The 17772-nt window shown below is 47.2% G+C and overlaps 5 protein-coding genes across 5 annotated transcripts; 3 read left to right on the plus strand and 2 right to left on the minus strand.

The window, feature by feature from the left end:
• Positions 1-51: 51 nt before the first annotated feature.
• On the plus strand, positions 52-534 carry DEU56DRAFT_716991 (uncharacterized protein; the record flags this gene model as incomplete). Its single annotated transcript, XM_041347605.1, has 1 exon — positions 52-534. A coding segment is annotated over one exon (483 nt), but the record flags the coding sequence as incomplete, so codon positions are not given.
• Positions 535-4212: 3678 nt separating this feature from the next.
• DEU56DRAFT_755690 (uncharacterized protein) lies at positions 4213-6615 on the plus strand (the record flags this gene model as incomplete). Its single annotated transcript, XM_041349946.1, has 9 exons — positions 4213-4248; positions 4292-4325; positions 4636-4711; positions 4801-4985; positions 5037-5134; positions 5456-5512; positions 5882-6115; positions 6166-6503; positions 6555-6615. The coding sequence occupies 9 exons, from the start codon at positions 4213-4215 to the stop codon at positions 6613-6615; spliced, it is 1119 nt and encodes a 372-aa protein (XP_041208932.1).
• A 513-nt stretch (positions 6616-7128) lies between these two features.
• Positions 7129-12244, minus strand: DEU56DRAFT_330039 (uncharacterized protein). The gene is made up of 8 exons (XM_041345698.1): positions 11644-12244; positions 11538-11587; positions 11236-11487; positions 10472-11177; positions 10375-10415; positions 8200-10327; positions 7691-8147; positions 7129-7637 (listed from the first exon to the last, which is right to left on the minus strand). The coding sequence occupies exons 1-8, from the start codon at positions 12005-12007 to the stop codon at positions 7247-7249; spliced, it is 4389 nt and encodes a 1462-aa protein (XP_041208933.1). The 5' UTR covers positions 12008-12244; the 3' UTR covers positions 7129-7246.
• A 552-nt stretch (positions 12245-12796) lies between these two features.
• Positions 12797-14315, plus strand: DEU56DRAFT_736091 (aspartic peptidase domain-containing protein; the record flags this gene model as incomplete). The annotated part of the gene is made up of 7 exons (XM_041348486.1): positions 12797-12963; positions 13014-13183; positions 13237-13436; positions 13487-13747; positions 13807-13978; positions 14030-14173; positions 14224-14315. 7 exons carry the CDS (start codon positions 12797-12799, stop codon positions 14313-14315), a joined length of 1206 nt encoding a protein of 401 aa, XP_041208934.1.
• Positions 14316-14742: 427 nt separating this feature from the next.
• Positions 14743-17695, minus strand: DEU56DRAFT_980376 (uncharacterized protein; the record flags this gene model as incomplete). The annotated part of the gene is made up of 7 exons (XM_041359779.1): positions 17397-17695; positions 17174-17351; positions 16925-17107; positions 16822-16872; positions 16665-16773; positions 15233-16610; positions 14743-15181 (listed from the first exon to the last, which is right to left on the minus strand). The coding sequence occupies exons 1-7, from the start codon at positions 17558-17560 to the stop codon at positions 14743-14745; spliced, it is 2502 nt and encodes an 833-aa protein (XP_041208935.1). The 5' UTR covers positions 17561-17695.
• Positions 17696-17772: the final 77 nt, after the last annotated feature.

Here is a 17772-nt window from a genome sequence, read left to right on the forward strand (position 1 = left end):
GAGGCCGCTCTAGAACACGAAAACCTGAAGGATCAAATTCAAGTCTATAGCGACGGGTCAGGGTACAAGGACAATATTGGAGCGGCGGCGGTCCTATTCTGTGCAGGTAAGATGCCCCGAACGCTACGCTACTGTTTGGGAACGAGAGAGGAACATACCATCTTCGAAGCCGAGGAGGTCGGCCTGACCCTCACCGCCCATTTATTAGCCACAGAGAGGGACCTGTTGTTCCCTCTCTCCATCTCGATCGACAACAAGGCATCAATACTAGCAGGTGAGAATTTTCACTCACGCCCTGGTTCATATCTCGCGGATAACTTTCGCAGAATGATGAAGAAGATCGCCAGAGATCACGCGAATTTCGACGTAACAGTGTGCTGGGTGCCAGGACACTCTGGCGTCCATGGAAACGAAGAGGCCAACAAACACGCCAAGTCAGCAGCAGAAGGAATCAACAATAATAGCCCAACAAACCACCTTCCACGCTACCTTCGAGATCGACCCCTACCTTTAAGTGTATTGGCACTGAGAGAAACGCAGCAGAAAGAGATCAACGAACAGTGGAGCCGCATGTGGCAAAACTCCCCCCGTTTCTTCCGCCTCAATCAGTTAGACCCCAAGCTACTCAAATGCTCCTTCGTCAAGTTATCAACCAATTTCTCCAAACGCCTCACCAGCCTCTATCTTTATCTCCGCACTGGCCATGCTCTGCTCAACAAGCACCTTCACCGCATTTGCAAATCCGACAGTCCCTCGTGTGCAAATTGTCCTGGTACTGATGAGACAGTACATCACTACCTGCTACAATGCCCCCGCTATCAACGAGCACGCCACGCACTAATTAGCGCGCTGGGATGCAAGGTCACCTCACTCCAGTACCTTCTGACCGACCCAGAAGCTGCTCCACACTTAACCAGATACGTGAACATGACAGGAAGACTGAAGCCCACCCTCGGTGAAATACCACTACCCCGCTCTGTATAGTATTGATGATTCTCCGTTTGTAGATTTTGGCCTCACAAATTAACCCCGCAAGCACACACTTGTACAATTGTACCACCTCCCTGTACCATCACCCTCACACTCGTATACATGGGGCCAAACCAGAACATTATTGGGCTTAACCACCCGGAAAAAGAACCCCCACCCTTCGCCACCTAGGAGCGTCCTCGCATCTTCTTCCCATACACCCAATAACCTGACTCCTGTACCTATCCGCATATGTAGTCGAGTACACGTACTGTTTCTCCATTTGTTAGCTCACATATACCGCGATCAGGTCATTAAGTCGTCTCATCTTCGTAGAAGCAGCATGTCTAAAACGGCCGGCGGGAACGGCGGACTGGGGGAGGTACGCCTCACTCCAGGGCATTCACGCGCTTAGAGATGCAAAATGGGGGCACTAGGGGCCCCCTAGACTAGATAGTATTGTCCTCCTTAGAGTACTTCTCTCCATAGGTCAAAAATTGGAATCAAAAAAATAAAAAATAAATAAAAATAAAAAATGCCAACTCATCCAATTATTTGGAACCTGACTCAGTTTCCACTGGATTTATGGTCAAAGACCTCTCTCATATGAAGACAGATGAGGTAAATTGTTTATGGAATGACTGGGAACAATGGTCTCCTGCCGAGAAAAAAGTAATACAGAATGCTGTAATGTTGTTAAAAATCCTCAAAAATTGTGAAATTGGAGGGATGAATGAAGGAATGTTATAAGGAGTGATATAGAGAATTATGATTTAAAATAAAAATATCCTATTACAAAGTCAGGGTTTGCATGAAGGAATGCCAGACTATCAGTAAAGCATGTAAAAACAATTCTACACCCATTAGTAACAAGAGCACTGAAGTATGCAACAACACAAGTCAGTACTGTAAATACTTGGCTGGGTCATATTGGAATATTGATATCCAACTGTAGTACACAGAATTCCCCTCCTTCCCAATTGACAATAGTGAATACAAAACACCAAATCACACTGTTGTCATTTCAGTCAATGTGAACCTGACCTGACCTGATCCTCCTTCTTTGATAGTATGATAGTAATAGAAAAAAAATTCTCACCCATGTCAAGACTAGGGCGGGCCAGCAGATCACTAGCTAGAATATTTTTGACAAGCTCATATGCTCTTAGATCAAACCAGTCAGTATATTAGTGGGCAACAGACCAGAATATACACATACCTTTGTATAGCTGCCTGATAGTAAGGTGCATGCTGCTCACTCACTGAACCAATTTTTGTAGCAACAAAATCTTCAATGTACTTCAATAATGTGTCAATGGTTGCAATGATCTGGGCTAGGCACTGGACATCTCTCATATACCAAAGTAAAAGGCTTTAATGAAAAAACAATTGGCATTACACTTGCCACCATGAGGCTGTGCACTACTGGCAATAATAGCATCCCAGTATATCTGTAGACACTTTTGAACTTTAGTGTGAATAAAATGATTAAATCAAATCATCAGATTGAATGATAGGTCATTTGAGACTGACTTGAATGGATGAGGGGAGGTTCCTTAATGGTACAACAATTTTGCTACTTTCTTGGAGAGTTTCAAGATCCTCAGGAAAAGTGGTATACTTTTTCCTGACAGCCTTCCAAACACAAGCACCATTGAGGTTCACTTTCCAAAAATTGATAGGGAAATTTTCAATGAAGTGAGAGTCTAATAGCACCATTCTGCATGGTAAGATTATGTAGTGTTGCGGCAATGATAAAACAACACTACTCACATAGTTGTTGCTCCATGGCAGTTTTCATTCTTTTCTTATTTTGTTTTTCTGGTCACTAGGCCCTCTGAAATGCCTAGAATTTTTTATTGCAGATGTTTTGATGATTCCATTTGTGATTTTCCATTAGTGTGATGTGAAAGTTAGGTAGTAATCACTAAGGTTTGGCCATATCAAGGGAAGCAATGGATTAAATGTATCATATTATTGAGGGAGAATACAAAACTTGTAACTCTGTGGCACACTATGGAACATACAGTAAGTCTTCAAACTATATGTGCCTTTATATCTAATGAGAACTTAGAAACAAAATGTGGTTATTTCTTCTGGTTTTATTAAAACTGTCAAGCAATTCTCTGCAGGGGCAACTCTTGTCTATTGTGTCAAATTACTCAATATACAATTGAACAGTGCACTAAGTGTCCTAGACCATCCTCAATATGAAGCAATGCTGAAATTCCAAGTTGCCCTACAGACTAAGTATGCTCATGTGAAGGCTATGGATGCAATTGATGGTCTGTTATGGGATGGTTATTCTCTGCAATACAACTGACAGACCCCTTGTCACCCTGACACCTCAAGCTTGGGTTGAAAATGAGAAGATCACATTCAAAAAATCAATAATTGATAGACTCACCTCAGTCTTAACCACATCAATGACTACTGGGCCTAGTGTAGGTGAATCTAGGACTGTCTCCAAGTCTTCCAGTCGGTGAAACATGACATTTCTCTTTTTCAGTGGCTTCAACAGCACCATCAGTTACTCACTTTAGTGGTATTTCTAGGGGGGATGAAAAAATAATAATGAAGATAGCAGTGATGACAAGGTTGATGATGGGGTTGATGTCACAATTGGAGCTGTAGTTGTAAAATATGGCCATCATCATATGGCAATTGCCATTAATTGCTTTGCCACAACTGATGATTACTGCCACCCAAAGGAGTGACACATTTTCCTGGCTCATACCACCACCCATATCAGGTAGCTTAGTTATGGCCAAATTTATGTTATCACCAGGGCGAACTTTTACGGAAATCACTGCACTGATGGTCTGTAATTCTTATATCAGTAAATCACGAGTTCACTTTTCAGCCTTTTTTTACAATTTAATAAGAGACCTTTTGCTTTGTGTTCCCTTTTCACACTTATCCTCTGACCCACAAACTTTGTGTCCCTTCTCACACTTATCTTTTGGACTCGCAAACTTTGTGTGATTGAATATAGAAAAGTTCGAAATTGGAAAACAGTATGCGCCATAAAAAAAGCTAAGTGATATGATATAGAAAAAGTGACATATCAAGAACTGATTTCGAACGCATGATGATCAGTGTATTTGTTCACATATCGAGGGTGTGGTGAAATTTGATGACCGAGGGGAGTGTTTCAGGTACCATACACAGGAATAAGATGCCCAGTACGAAAAATCGACTCGATGTGAATCACTGCAAAGTGTGCATGATTCTCAATAGAGGATGGCTCCACCATCCACAAGCCAGTCTTGTTGTCTGGTGTGTCACCAACTCGATTGAACCAGTGTACGACTGCGCACAGATAATATCTATCTCTGAGCCAAAAAGAAAAAAAGGTAAGTACCCGGGCAACATCCATACCCGGCATTCCGTGAGTATTTGAGTCAGTAATAACGAACACGCAGTCTTTGTGTGTGTATCCTTGTCTCCAATTGGGGGACACACAAATGTACTTGTGTTTCATCCCGCCAATGCCACTTAAGTCACTCAGCAGCAACATCAACATCGAGTATGCTGGCAGTTTGGTGCACAGCGGGCAGCTCTTGTTGGCTTGGATTGTGCCCTTTGGCACTAGTGGACAGAGGTTGTACAGCCTGCGCAGGCACATTTGCTGATGGTTCTAGCAATGAAGACACAATTAAATAGTAAATGAGGTAGTAGAAATGAAACATGTACCGAGTGCTGCCAGAACAGATGACAAGCAAGTGCCTGAGAGCATTCCGTGAGTGCGGAAATCCACGTGTGATGCTGCCAACTTGTCTAGACGCTGATTAATCAGCAGCATCTGACCCAGCGTGTTATACCAACTAGATCACCTCCAAGGCTCCTTGACTGCGTTGATGTGCTTCAACTCTATGATCAAAGAGCACAAGCTATTTGGAGCACCAAAGGATTGAATGAGATGGATGTAGTGAGACATCGAGTGTTGTCGGGGAAGCAAAAACGTTGGAATGGTTCTGGTGGTCTTGAAAATTTCACGATGCTGGTGAAAACAGGTAAGTGCATCTTGGATTGTGTCAAGCGAGTTCTCTGTGATTATGTTGCAGCGGACAAGGTAACAAAACTCGAAGAAGGCACAAAATGTGCGCACAACATCTTCGGGGACGTAACCCTTGATTGCTGGCAAGTATACCTTGACATAGTAGTTAGTAGTGTAATGTTCAAAGGAGAAAAATATACAATACCTTCATGAGGGCCTTTGAGTCATCCCCAGTCCATTGTTTGAAGTGGCGCCCTTGTGGAAATTGACGGAGGCCAGGAAACGGTGGAACCGCTGTGATCCTATGACAAGCTTAGAATAAATAAAATTTATGGTTAATTAAACATAATGTCAGTCAATATTGTCTTGAATAATGTTAGCCTGTGTCTTTCTGTGCACCTGTACGAGGTATTTTTCGACCCATTCAACTAAATGATCTTTGAATGCCCCCTTGATGATTTGATGGAGGAAATCGGGTGTGGATAGTTCGTGGATGTCGGTGCAGGGGAAATCGTTCGTAAATGGCTGCAAATGAGTCAATTAGTAAGTAGAGCTAGAACTGAATGATTGACATACCATGAGGACGCTAACTATACCATACTGTACCCACAATGTATCGAAGTCGCACTCCTCGATTAGCGTGTCAACGTGAAGTCTTGAGTGAGGGAGACTGGTCTCATCGAGGTTCTTGCGATGTGAAAGACACCTACTTTAGTATCAGAACAAACACAATGGACCATCAGAAGATATACTCACTTAGCACACCACCTTCGAACTATGCATGCAAGTACTACTTGCTCCTTGTAGTCTGCGATATAAGGCCCAATGTGGGTGAGGAAAACAGGAATGCGAACTCCGGGGAGTCACAAGGATATCTACCTCAAGAGGCGAGCTAGTAGAATCGTCCCTTAGGGGATGCTACTGAGACAAACACTGGCAGCAAGCCTCCTCAAGGAGTGGGCCTTCCTTTACAAAGATCCAGAGGCTCGTGACCCAAACCTGATCTACCGGTCTGCATTTATGTTGGAAATGATCGACGGTTGTCACATTAATCTGATTTCTGGTTTCCTTGATGTACCTGCGCTCAACACGGATGACCTGCAATTGAAGGGCATGCAGGCTGTAATCGCTGCATGTGCCGCCTTGGTAGGTCCCATCTAAATATTCTAACTTAAATTAACCATTCATTTTCATAGCTCGAACACAACTTTGTCGCAAAGCCCAAGGCTCTTTCAGATGGCCACAGCATAGGCACTAGCAGTGCAAAGGGTAATACCAGCAAGGCTCGCAAAGCCCCCATCAAGTGCAATAAATCCAGCAGCAAAGATAGCACTGGCATGCCAGCATTTTCGGAGGCCAACTGCGGATTGGTGACAATGGAATACTACGAGTCCATCAAGAGGCGGGGGCCGAAGTACACGATGGATGTCATTGCCCTGGTGCACCAGCACCATGAAGCAGCCCAACTTGAAAAGCTCAAGAATGCTCCAGCTGAGGAGCTGAAACCCAAGGGTGGGCACACCCTGATTTGTATGTATTTTTTTCTTGTTGTGTACTCTACTATTGACACATCCAACACCGGCAGAATATTGGCTATGTTCATCTTCGTGCACTTTCCTATGCTCTCTGCGCTTACCAGACACTGATACACTACACACTATACACCCCCGCCCCAATTCAAGCTATTGTTTATATTTACTAATATACACACTTTTGGAGGACTTTATTCATTCTTCTGGACTACTGTTTTGCACTCCTGGACTACCTTTTTTTTTGATCTAGTCAATTTTTAATGCCCACTATTGTTCTTTTTTCAATGCATCCCAAAAAAAATAAGTGTGAAACAGTTGAGAATGAGCAGGATATGAGTAACGAGATCTACGGAAAAAATTAGGTTCTACTTTTTTGACTTTGTGCTGCTTCCTTCAATATGTAGCGCAAAAAGTGGGATAAAAGTGGTTTAAAAGACAACTCGTGATTTACTGATGTATTAAACTTGACATTCTCTGGTTGAATGGAGTTTCCCAGCGCAAATGTCAGTCCAATGGTAACATGGTTTCTGAAAGATGGAGAGCCGAAGTATTTCGGAATGGTAACAGGTCACACATCACTCCATTGGTAAGTGTACCCGAGCTCCTGTAGCACTCGACTGTTACTGTAGCGGGGTTTTGCTACTGCGCTTCCGCTTACTACAAAGGACTATGTAGTTCGAAACGTCCCGCTGATGTACACACATCAAAATAATAATAATAAAACTTGTCCAACATCCCTTCCTAATCATTCATCTACATCCATATCTACCACATCATCCTCGTACTCGTCATTGTCCCCAGCAGATTCAGCCTCCCCGTCGAGCAGTTTCAGCTTGGCGAGGGCAGCAAAGCCCTCCTCAGTTTCATCAGTTAGCTTTGAATGAGTAGTGGCATCATCATCGACGATAGCTTCTACCACCTCTGGTACGACAGCGGCCAAGTCCCGCACGCAATCGCACAACTTCTCGAGAGACTTGTCGAACGTCGAGTCGGCCAAGACAGTGCGTGCGCGTTCCGCCGCAAGACCTTTCGACAATGACAGGTTGGTAGCTGTAATAGGGCCGACGACAACTACGTCATGCACGACCACAGACACGCTATCATTTCGCCGAAGATCTGGGTTACTCTGTGTCTTCCTAGAGAAATAATGAGTGGTGAGGGCGGACAAACATCCATCCAGGGAACTCACTGGAAGGATATCCGCCTACATCCCGCCGCAGCTGCCCAGACCATCAATTCAGACACGGGGTCTCGAGGTAGATCCGTCGTTAGGACTTCCAATACATCTTTGATCACCGCTTCGACTATGACCGCCGTTTTCTCAAAGTCGAAACGAGTATCAACCAAGACCGCTCCAACAATGCTTTCTAACACATCGCTCAGCGCCTTCGGCGGATCGTATTTCCATCCCTTGCTGATGGTGTCCTCAGGGGAGAGAGACATGAGCAAGGGAACATGTCTTGTGATCGCAGTGCTCAGTTCAACATTGTTGATGAGCAAATGTTTGTGAAGGCCGAGCCTTCTCACAGCGATAGAGGCTAGAGTTGGCCCGCACACTGCTCGCGAACGAGCGGCTGACAGCTGACCTGAAGTGGCTTCGGGGAATTTGTTGAATAGATACTTCATGACGACAAGGTCGATGACAGCTTTGCAGACCATCAATCACTGGTTCAGAAGCGAGGCATCGAGTTTACTCACCATCGCCCAGGAATTCCAATCGCTGATAAGATGATCCAGCAGTAGTTGCGAAAGAAGGGTGGGTCGCGGCTTCAATTAGAAGATTGCCTCGATGAAACTCGTATCCGAGATTAGCTTGAAGGTCATCGAAAAGAGGTGGCGCAGACAACGATTCTGGCGGACGAGAGTATCGTAGTGTCCAGGGAATGGTGCCACCCACGGTCATCCCCAGGGCATCTCCTGCACGGAGAGCCATATCTATCCCACCATGCAGAAAAGCAGCCCCTAACGTTGCCTCCATACAATCCTGTAAGCTTCGACGAGGATATGCTCGATGAGCATGCCGTCTTGCAGAAGTGAAAGGCTCCATGCGATCATCATCTTCTGCGATGGTATGGCGCCACACGTGGAGACTCTGACCCTCCGAGGTGAGGTACCTCTCGAGCCCAATCTCCAATGCCCTTGCCAGCAGAGTCCGATTCGATACACTGTTCTGGCGCAGCTGAGATAGCTGTCCCTCGTGCCGGTGGGGGTACTTGTTCATGACATGAACAGTTGCGGTGAGCTTGAGAACAGAGTCTCCCAGCGTTTCCAAACGCTGGTTATTCCACGTTGCACTTGTCGTGGGCAAGGTCGACGCTTCAATAAGAAGCTCGTCCTTCATGGCAGGTAATCCTAGCTCAAAGCGTTCTTCTTGAGCGCGATATAGGTCCGTAGCGCGGCGGCATATGCGTGGAAGGAAGAGGAATGCACGGTACACGTTCTCCGAGAAATGCGATCGTCGACAAGCCCCTTGAGGAACAAGCAGTCCCGGTCGTGCCATTTGACGCTTATACATGTCGATGTCCTGTAATCGATGCATTGGTCGATACAGACCAGAAGGATGACGCGGAAGGTAAGTGGCTTCAACCAAGGGACAGTCGGTCGGAACGACCGCTTCGCGGGTCTTCCTGGTCCATCTCTGTACGAAGAACTCTTCGTAGGTGGAGCAGGAAGACTCACGGGAGCCAGGTGGTGGTATAGATAGTGCCGTCAAGTCGTGCCGTATATTGTGCAGAACCATTGCTCGTCCGAACTGATTGCAATTCATGATCAGTGTGCGATGATAATCGTCTTCAGTTACAGATGACCAATCATACGATCCTAGGGGTTCGCTGACAACGCGCTCCACTGCGTCGAAGTCGATACAGTTGTGAGGAGTCAGTGGAACGAGGAAACAAGTGATAGGGAGAGTAATAGGCCGGCCAGTGATGCAGAACCAGATGCCCATTTTGGTATACTCGTTGAGCATCTCCAACTTCTCCCATTCCTCGTCCTCGTCAAATACGAGTTCGTCAGTGCACCGTAATGTGACAAGAGAGCCTTCGCTCATAATCTCTAGCGGCGGTAACTCGGTGCCAGTGACGAGTCCTGCAACGTCAACGCCGTCGATGGAAATGACGTGCATCCTCAACCGTGGCCCCAGAGCCCAAGGATCCCGCACCGGAACATCTATGATGTCGGGCACATCACTCACATCCAAAAGTTTCCTGCCATCGGCATCCTCTAAGTTCCTACCCTTGGATCCAGCCGATGGAAGTAGGTAGTCGTCGAATACCCCCAGTTTGTGAAGCTCCTTGACAGCCATGAATGCTACTGCGCGCCGGGCCTCTCGCTTGGAATATCGGGGTGGCCCGCGAAAGATCAATTTGTCGATGGGAAGAGGGAGACTCGATGGCAGCTCGAGCACAATGGCGTAGTCACCACTATACTTTGGAAGTGGGGTAGGCGTAAATGCGTCATGGGGAATTAGGGAACATAGATAGTTCAGTAGGCTGATGGCGGAACCATATGTGAGCACAGCACCCGTCGAAGGAACTATATAACGCTCGCGTGCGGCCAAATCAACCGGATTCTCCTCCTCTACTTCACCTTCTTCTGAGTCGGAAGGCGTTGGTGAGGGTGGGCGAGTAGGGTTTTCTCGGCTCTGATAAACGCGCTTGAGCTCGGGTTCGCTATCAACAAAAATCTTGTAACGATTGAGGTGCGCCATGTGACCTTCCTGCACCATGATGACGAAAGTAGAGGTTTTGGTGCGTGCACGACCACGCGATTGTACATACCCGACCATGTGGTGTAGCGGATCGAAACGAATAACGAGGTCACAAGCCTGAGGGAAGATTAGCTGGCGCGCGACAACAAAACGAAGGTCCTTACGGGAAAGTCAAGACCTTCCTCGGCGACTGACGTTGCTATAACTGTGACCACACACCCTTAGATCAGCATGTTGACAGTCATAGAGATGTTAACGCACGCAAGTTTAAAGTACCATCACGGAAGGACTTTACAACATCCTGCTGACGTGCGAGACCCATCCCCTTCACATTGGCGGTGGCTGCATGCTTACCACGGTGCCCATGTCCGCCACCATGCCCAACAAGCTCCGCACACCGAATACTGCCTCGAAGCTCTGGTATGCATGAAAGGATCTTTGCCAGACAAGCCGCCACCTGCCGTTGCTCCACAAATACAATTCCCTGAAAAGTCGGAGAATAATGCTCGAGTAGCACTTCTGTAAGTGCCTTGACTTTGGGCGAGCACCATGCGAGAGGTACAGTTATTGGTACAGCAGGAGGTACAGAATTATCTTCGAAGAATGGTCGGAATTCACAAAGGATGAAGTCAATTTGCTCGAGGTCAGGAGGAATAACGATAGCGGTCTCTGACGAGTCGTCGACGTCCATGCTAGGGTATGCGTCGTCGTCATAATTAATTCGTGGTTTGTCCTTGATTGACGCTTCTAGGTCATTGACGATCTGGGAGATTCGTGCTTTGATATCGTGGTATAGGTAGAGATCGGCACAATATGGACCCAGGCTGTTTCGGGTGACATGATACTTCATCTGAAGCTTCTCCCACGGAATAGCAACGTCGGGGGAGCGGAATAAGGATACGCAGTCCCACAGATTAGGATGTAGGTAGATGTAATTGCTAGGCGGGGGGTAGTACTCCTTTATTATCTGTGGGATTGTTCATCAGGTCTAGACTTAGTATTCCGGAACTGGGGGGGTAGAATACCTCAAGGGGACGAGGGGAGTTATGAAGAAGCTCAGATACATGCTCGCGAACTGCGATGACGATAGCGTCAAGGTTCTTCTCGAGCGTCATGAGAGATCCCTGAGCATCTTTTGGATTCCAAATTGGAGAGGCAGTCATGCCAAACACCTTTGGACGCTGAAACGACGGAGTTTGGAAATATTCACGCATGATGCCATTGTAAGCGTGATTTTTCCTAGTGTGATGACACTCGTCAAAGACGAGAAGAGAAACCTGTCTTGCGTGTAAGAAAGATTGATTTCAAATGGAGGTTAGCTAAATACCCTGTCGATACTCCAGTGCGAATGGGTGACTATGTTCAAGAATATTTGTGCTGACAACGTAACATCGGTTATCGAAGGCAAGATATGAATTTGGAGGTACACATACCAGTCATAACGACGACGTCGGACCTCTCGAAGGACGTCCTCCAGTTGGCACGATCTGTGAGCTCCAGATCGAGAGATCCATGGAACTTCTTGACTCGCAAAGGAGTGTGTGCGGCGATGAAGTTGGCCTGTTGTTCAACCAGCGCCACTTTGGGTACCAGAAAAACGATGACTTTGCCGCGAGCGCTCTCTTGTAGCACGATCCATTTGATGAGCAAGATACTGATGAAAGTCTTCCCACTACCGGTGTCGAGTGCAGCAATGACATTACATTCTTGAGCGCGTAGAAAAATCTCCTCTTGGTATCTTCGAGGGAGAATTGTCTCGTTGACGGATTGTATGGATGAATCTTGAGTGATAGTCATTGCACTTGAAATGGATGGTGTTGAAAGATCGATTAACTACTCTGCATGATATATACAGGACAAGGCTGACTGAACGGAACGATGGCAGAAGTCGCCTAATCGGTGATCACAGTGAAGTTTAGGAAATTTGTTGCCGTGCACTGGGCCCATCAACGTGTGGTGACCGTGGGAAAGCGTGAGCACCGGTCGGAGAAGGAAAGTCTTAGTCAACGCCTGTCAACGGAAGGCGTTCTAACCACGGTACCGCAGTCAGTGACTCGACTTGCTCAGGACAGCGATCGTTATCCATCATCCATCAGTGCCATCAGTACTAGTCTGGCAGACATAACACATTTCGCCTGCTGTGCACTTGAATCGGATTAAGCAACCTTATTTATTTGAAGTTAACCCCTAGCACAGGTTCAAGGTGTCATCCCCTTTCCGACTTTAAAACTGGCCCAGTGATCATCCAGCTGCTCGGCCAACCCGTTTTCCTAATCGGCTCCATGAACTGCTGGCCGACACACGCATAATATGCGAAATACCTACGCGGCTACGCCACAACAGGAACGGTATGTGGCAAGTCGATATCAGGAAGCGCACGACGGTCAGACGGACTTTGCGGACTTGCGGATAGAGACTCAGAGTATTGATCGATCGACAGTGGTTATTTCTTGAAGTCTGTGTCGGTTGACTGCCACTTGCAGCACAGCTGCCATATTTTGCAAATGCACCGCAAAAATCGAAAAATTAATCGCTATAAGAACCACCACCTAAGGGCAAGGTGGATTGACTGTTTCACCCACAGCAATGCGTTCTTTATTTCTGTCCTCAATCGCTGCATTATATGCGTTAGCAGTTGCTTTACCGCAGCCACACCCTCTTTCAATATCTTTAACGAAAAAATCTACTCTCAAAACCGCTGACGGACGTGTTGACCCTGCTTCACTCAGGGCTCATATTTCCAGCGCAGAGGCGTAGGTGACTGCCCTTTTTCGGTGTTATTCTTTATTGATCAAATGTTTAGCAAGTTACAGCGGAACGCTGCTGCGTTTGAAAGAAACACTGGCGCAGCCCTCTTCTCCCCTTCGCATACCAAGCGTGCGGCAGCGTTAGGTTCTGCGCCGCTTATTGACGATGCAAACAGAAATTGGATTGGAGCAATTGAAGCCGGTACTCCGCCGCAGACGTTTACTAGTTCGTATTTCCTACTTGATATTAAGTAGGATGCACTAATGCGAACGCCACAGTTAACTTTGACACTGGTTCTACGGACTTATTTCTACCTGGATCAATCTGCGGGAACGCATGCGGGGGACAGCAGCGGTACAATCCTGAAATTAGTTCCTCTGCTGAACCCCTTGGCGAGCCGTTCAAAGTGGAGTACATGGATAATTCCATGGCTACAGGCGATCTATATACGGACAGCGTCTCGCTTGCTGGCTTCAAGGTCTGTAGTTTTCTGCAGTCCCTTGTCTTAATTCATGAAGCATGTCATAGGCCACTGCACAAACTATTGGCGTTGCCTTGAATGCATCAGGTTTCTCATCGGAAAAATATGATGGGCTTATGGGATTAGCCTTCAAGTCAATTTCCAAGTTTGGCGCAGACTCCGTTTTCCACACGCTGGTTTCACAAGGAGCTGTCCCAGAACCAGTATTTGCGTTCAAACTTGCATCCTCTGGCTCTGAGCTTCGCGTTGGTGGGGTAAACTCTGCATTGCATCAAGGCTCATTCACGTATACTCCAGTAATTAAAGAGGTGAGCCACCAATTGTAAATCAAGCGGTGCTGCTCAGGCATCGCTCATGCATTTATTAGGGGGCCTGGCAGATTACTGGTGATGCCATCGAGATCGATGGGAAAGAGGTTGTCAATGCATTCCCTGCCATTGTCGACTCTGGGACCTCATTGATCTTGGGCAATTCGTTCGACGTCAGTCAGCTCTACGCAACTATCAATGCGACAGAAGTAGAAAAAGGTGTATACGCGTGTAAGCAGCTCGACAGCTTCATTGTTACGTTTGTCTCAACGTTGTTTCAAGTACCGTGTGATGCCATGCCAGCTGTGAGCATCACCCTTGGGGGGAAGTCGTTTCCGCTTTCCGCGGAGACTCTAAATCAGGGCACTATGGATTCATCAGGAACAATCTGCATCGGTGCTATCCACGGCAGTGATGAAGTTGGAGGTCGGTCGGTCTTGGATTATTTAGAGCTGCTTTCGCTCACTTATCTTCAGATCAATGGATCCTCGGTGACGTCTTCATGAGAAATGTGTACTCTGCTTTTGATGTCGAGAACTCCAGAGTTGGCTTCGCGGAGCTCGCATGAGCTTTGGTAATGCCTACCTGACTATACGGAAATCACGCTCGAGCGGGAGCTTCCGTGGACATTGCTTTGAACTAGGATATTTCCAACACTGATATCTACGATTCGGATTGAGCAAGGACTTCTGCTTGGACTGTAGCACACACTGCTTTTGCAAGACATATTTCATGAATACAGAGTCCCCGTCATCATTGATCTACACGCATTAATATTCCGTCTGATCTTATTGCATACAATCATGACGACATCCTCAATTAAGGCTCTCGATCACGTCGTGCTCACCCCTCTTGGAACTTTATGCAGGCGTCAAGCCTGGTAGCAAGGTCCGGCACATTCTTCCGTAAGCATAGAACACAAAAATCATCCCCGCATAGTGTTGCAATTATCACAATTAGTTGACTAAAATATTGGTATGCACGACAGTCCCCTCTCACTGGACATCATCTCCCACGGGGACCCGCGCTCCAAGGACAGCTTCCCTACGTGTTCTCAGCGCTCCCTCGTACGCCTTACACGCCCACTTGAGAAACCCTACTTCTCTTCCCCTACCCTGCTCCACTAAACGGGTGTGCAGCAGCTCCACATCCGCGAAACTCAGCAAAGGTGGGACACGCTCATCAGGTGGACCAATGGCTGATGTGAGGCGGACGAGGGGACGAGGCGTAGAAGATGGATTACTGAGAACCGTACGTGTCGAGAGGATGGGTGGTTTTGCAAAGAGAGTAATTTTACGTTTGCTCGTGATATCTTGACTGGGAACATCTATCTGAGCAAACGATGGATTGCGGGTTGGAGGCAGCAGCGCGGTCGGAGGATACCGCGACATGAACGTGCGGACTAGTGCAATTGCACGGTCAACATTACCATTCCTGAACGAGGGTATTAGTATGACTACAAAAGTTGAAAAATAGAAAACTCACAGGAGATAAACTCTTCTGACAGCAGTATGTGCTCTCTCTACTAGCCTGGCAGTCACTGTCGACTTTTTGTCCCCATTAACCCACCCGCGCTCAAGCTCTTCCCAGCGCGTCCATAGCTCATCCACCCATTTGCCTGCAAAGTCACGTTCGCGCGGCCTTGAAAGTGCACACCTCTCGAGGGCATCGACATAAGTGCGTGAGTCACCCACAAGGCCGACGCCATAAGAAGAAAACAGTCTGTCAAATACGTCACACGAATTTTCGATACTAGCATGCGAGTAGTATACGGAAAGGTACGCATTGAGGAGGCGTGGCGTCAGTGTGACATTGAATTTGCCAGCGAGGGAGCCGACAGGCGCACTAGATGATGAATGAGAGGTGATGTTGGTATCTTGAAGAATTCTATCGAAGAGAGCCCTGGCCTCTGCGAGAACCTCGCCTGGTGATTGGGGCGGGAGATGTGAAAATGAAGGCATGGTATCCATATGCGACAAATCGGTCGGGAGTGCATCAGAGTCGAAAGAAGCATCCGCAGATACTGAAGGCGAGTCTGATGAGCCTTCAGTAGCGCTTGCTAGCGGTTCCTCTTGGTCTTGGAGGGCAGTTGGTGCTACAACTGCCCCGTCGTCCACGATTCTGGTTGCACCCCTCTTGAACGGAGGTCTATACGCGGCATAAGTGTGGAACATGTGCTGCATCATCTCCTCATTTAGACCCTCAGCTCTTACAGCTTCTGCCAAAATCCATCTAGCACGCCCTAGATCACCCACACGCTTACAGCCGTCCAGCAGAGCCGTCCAAGTACGCGGCCCACCAATCCCTTGAAGGTCCCCACCACCAACTTCAGAAGAACTACCTCCAAAGCGGTTGCGCATTTGCCGCGCAAACCTGATTGCCTCCGAAACCCATTCTCCTCCGGCCTTCGCACATGCACGTATCACTGCGTCGTATGCCCCTTTGGTAGGCACAATTCCCGCTTCGAGCATCTCAGTCCACAAGTCTAGAGCGCGCTCGGGTTCAGGAGATAAAGGAGCTGAACCGCAAGCACGGATCATCAGTGCGTAGAGATGGGCATCTGGGGTAGGGTGCGCAACGTAGCGCATGTGCGCGAAAAGGTCCCAAGCTTGTGAATGTGCAGCCAGTCTTCCTAATGGTACGTCCGGTGTTGATAATATTGAAGGAGATGAAGGAGAGGGGCGGACGGAGAATAGGGAGGAAATAATACGTGTATAAGACTTCATGGGGGGATGGAGCCCAGAAGCCTCATACTTATGTAGAAGGTCGATTCCGCGAGTGGGAAATGTGCGCGATGCAAAGACAATTGGGTCTCGCAGGTATGACTTAATATGCAGATCTCGTTGAGTCTCGGAAGGTTTTTCTATGCATCAACACAGTTGGTCAACAGTTGCAAGTGGGTGAATGGAATACAAACCGGATAAAATATTTGCCATAAAGCCTTCAAATCGCTCTATATTTCCATGCAACGCGTGATATCCAAGCACCATATTGATACTGTCTTCGGGTGGTATGATACCGGAATCCTAAGCTGTCCATGAGCATATGAAAGCGAGATGGAATTATGATATAACCTTCGCAAGCCGTATTGCACTTTCTGCGCCACTCAAGTCTTCTTCTCGCACCTATGAAGGTCTGTAATGCTTGGCTTCATCTTTTAAGGTTTGAAAGACGCACACAAATGCGGACCCGTTGTCTGACTTCAATCATAGCCGGTGTATCTCTGTTTTCCACAGAGGACTCCGTAACCTCTACGGGTTGTTGGGCAAGTGTTGTGTCCAATAAGTCTTCGTACATTGAGAACAGCTCCTCATCCGTATAACGAGGGAAAGGTGCTGCCTCTGACCCCGGAGTTTCCAACTGATCAAAAATTGTCTCACATGAAAAAGTGTACAGAAGGGGTTACATTCGAATGCAAAGACCTACCGACTGGGAGTCCGTGGCATCCAACGGCACTTGTATGGTTTGGAACGCAAGAACTCTCCTTTCGAGCTCGGACATTGGGGATGTGAAATTTTTGGGGAGCTTGAACATAGGGGAAGATATTGATTCTTCAGAGGCCCTGATCGTTAAATTGCCTGGTGTTTTCCCGCGTCTGCGCCGCCTGGGTTGCATGAGCTTGGCCAATTGATATAGAACGACAACTCACCTTGAAAAAACACTTTTATCCTCAGCAGGCTCAAAAGACGGCGAAGGAGATGGTGCGAGGGCTACCGCCTGGTGTAAATTCCGTGAACGACATCCCCAATTTGCTGGTCGGACATGAGCAAGGCTAAAATCGAGTAAGCCAAGGGGGAGAACAGTCTTTTGCATGACAAAGGTCGCCAGAAATCAAACAATACTTTAGATAAATATCGAGTACGCGTTCGATATCCCAATGATCCCAAGGCCGGCTGATATAGAGGAGATTGACCAGTTAATCGGAGCGACCGTCCTCCTCAATTAATGCTCATCATGCTTACAGCCAGCGGCAGAACGCTTATTTGATGCACAAATAGTGCCAAACAACCTGTGTAATCTGCTGC

Source organism: Suillus clintonianus (assembly GCF_016758775.1).
Source record: "Suillus clintonianus strain FC179 chromosome Unknown DEU56scaffold_31, whole genome shotgun sequence".
Taxonomy (NCBI): Eukaryota; Fungi; Basidiomycota; class Agaricomycetes; order Boletales; family Suillaceae; genus Suillus; species Suillus clintonianus.

What these genes read in the sequence shown, in the direction of transcription:
- DEU56DRAFT_330039 (XM_041345698.1), bottom strand. Translation starts at nt 12,007, where the DNA reads ATGACTATCACTCAAGATTCATCCATACAATCCGTCAACGAGACAATT. An exon ending in AGGAAGGTCTTGACTTTCCC is followed by an intron (nt 10,328 to 10,374) that starts GTAAGGACCTTC and finishes ATCTTCCCTCAG; the next exon opens with GCTTGTGACCTCGTTATTCG. An exon ending in TGTAGGCGGATATCCTTCCA is followed by an intron (nt 7,638 to 7,690) that starts GTGAGTTCCCTG and finishes TTATTTCTCTAG; the next exon opens with GAAGACACAGAGTAACCCAG.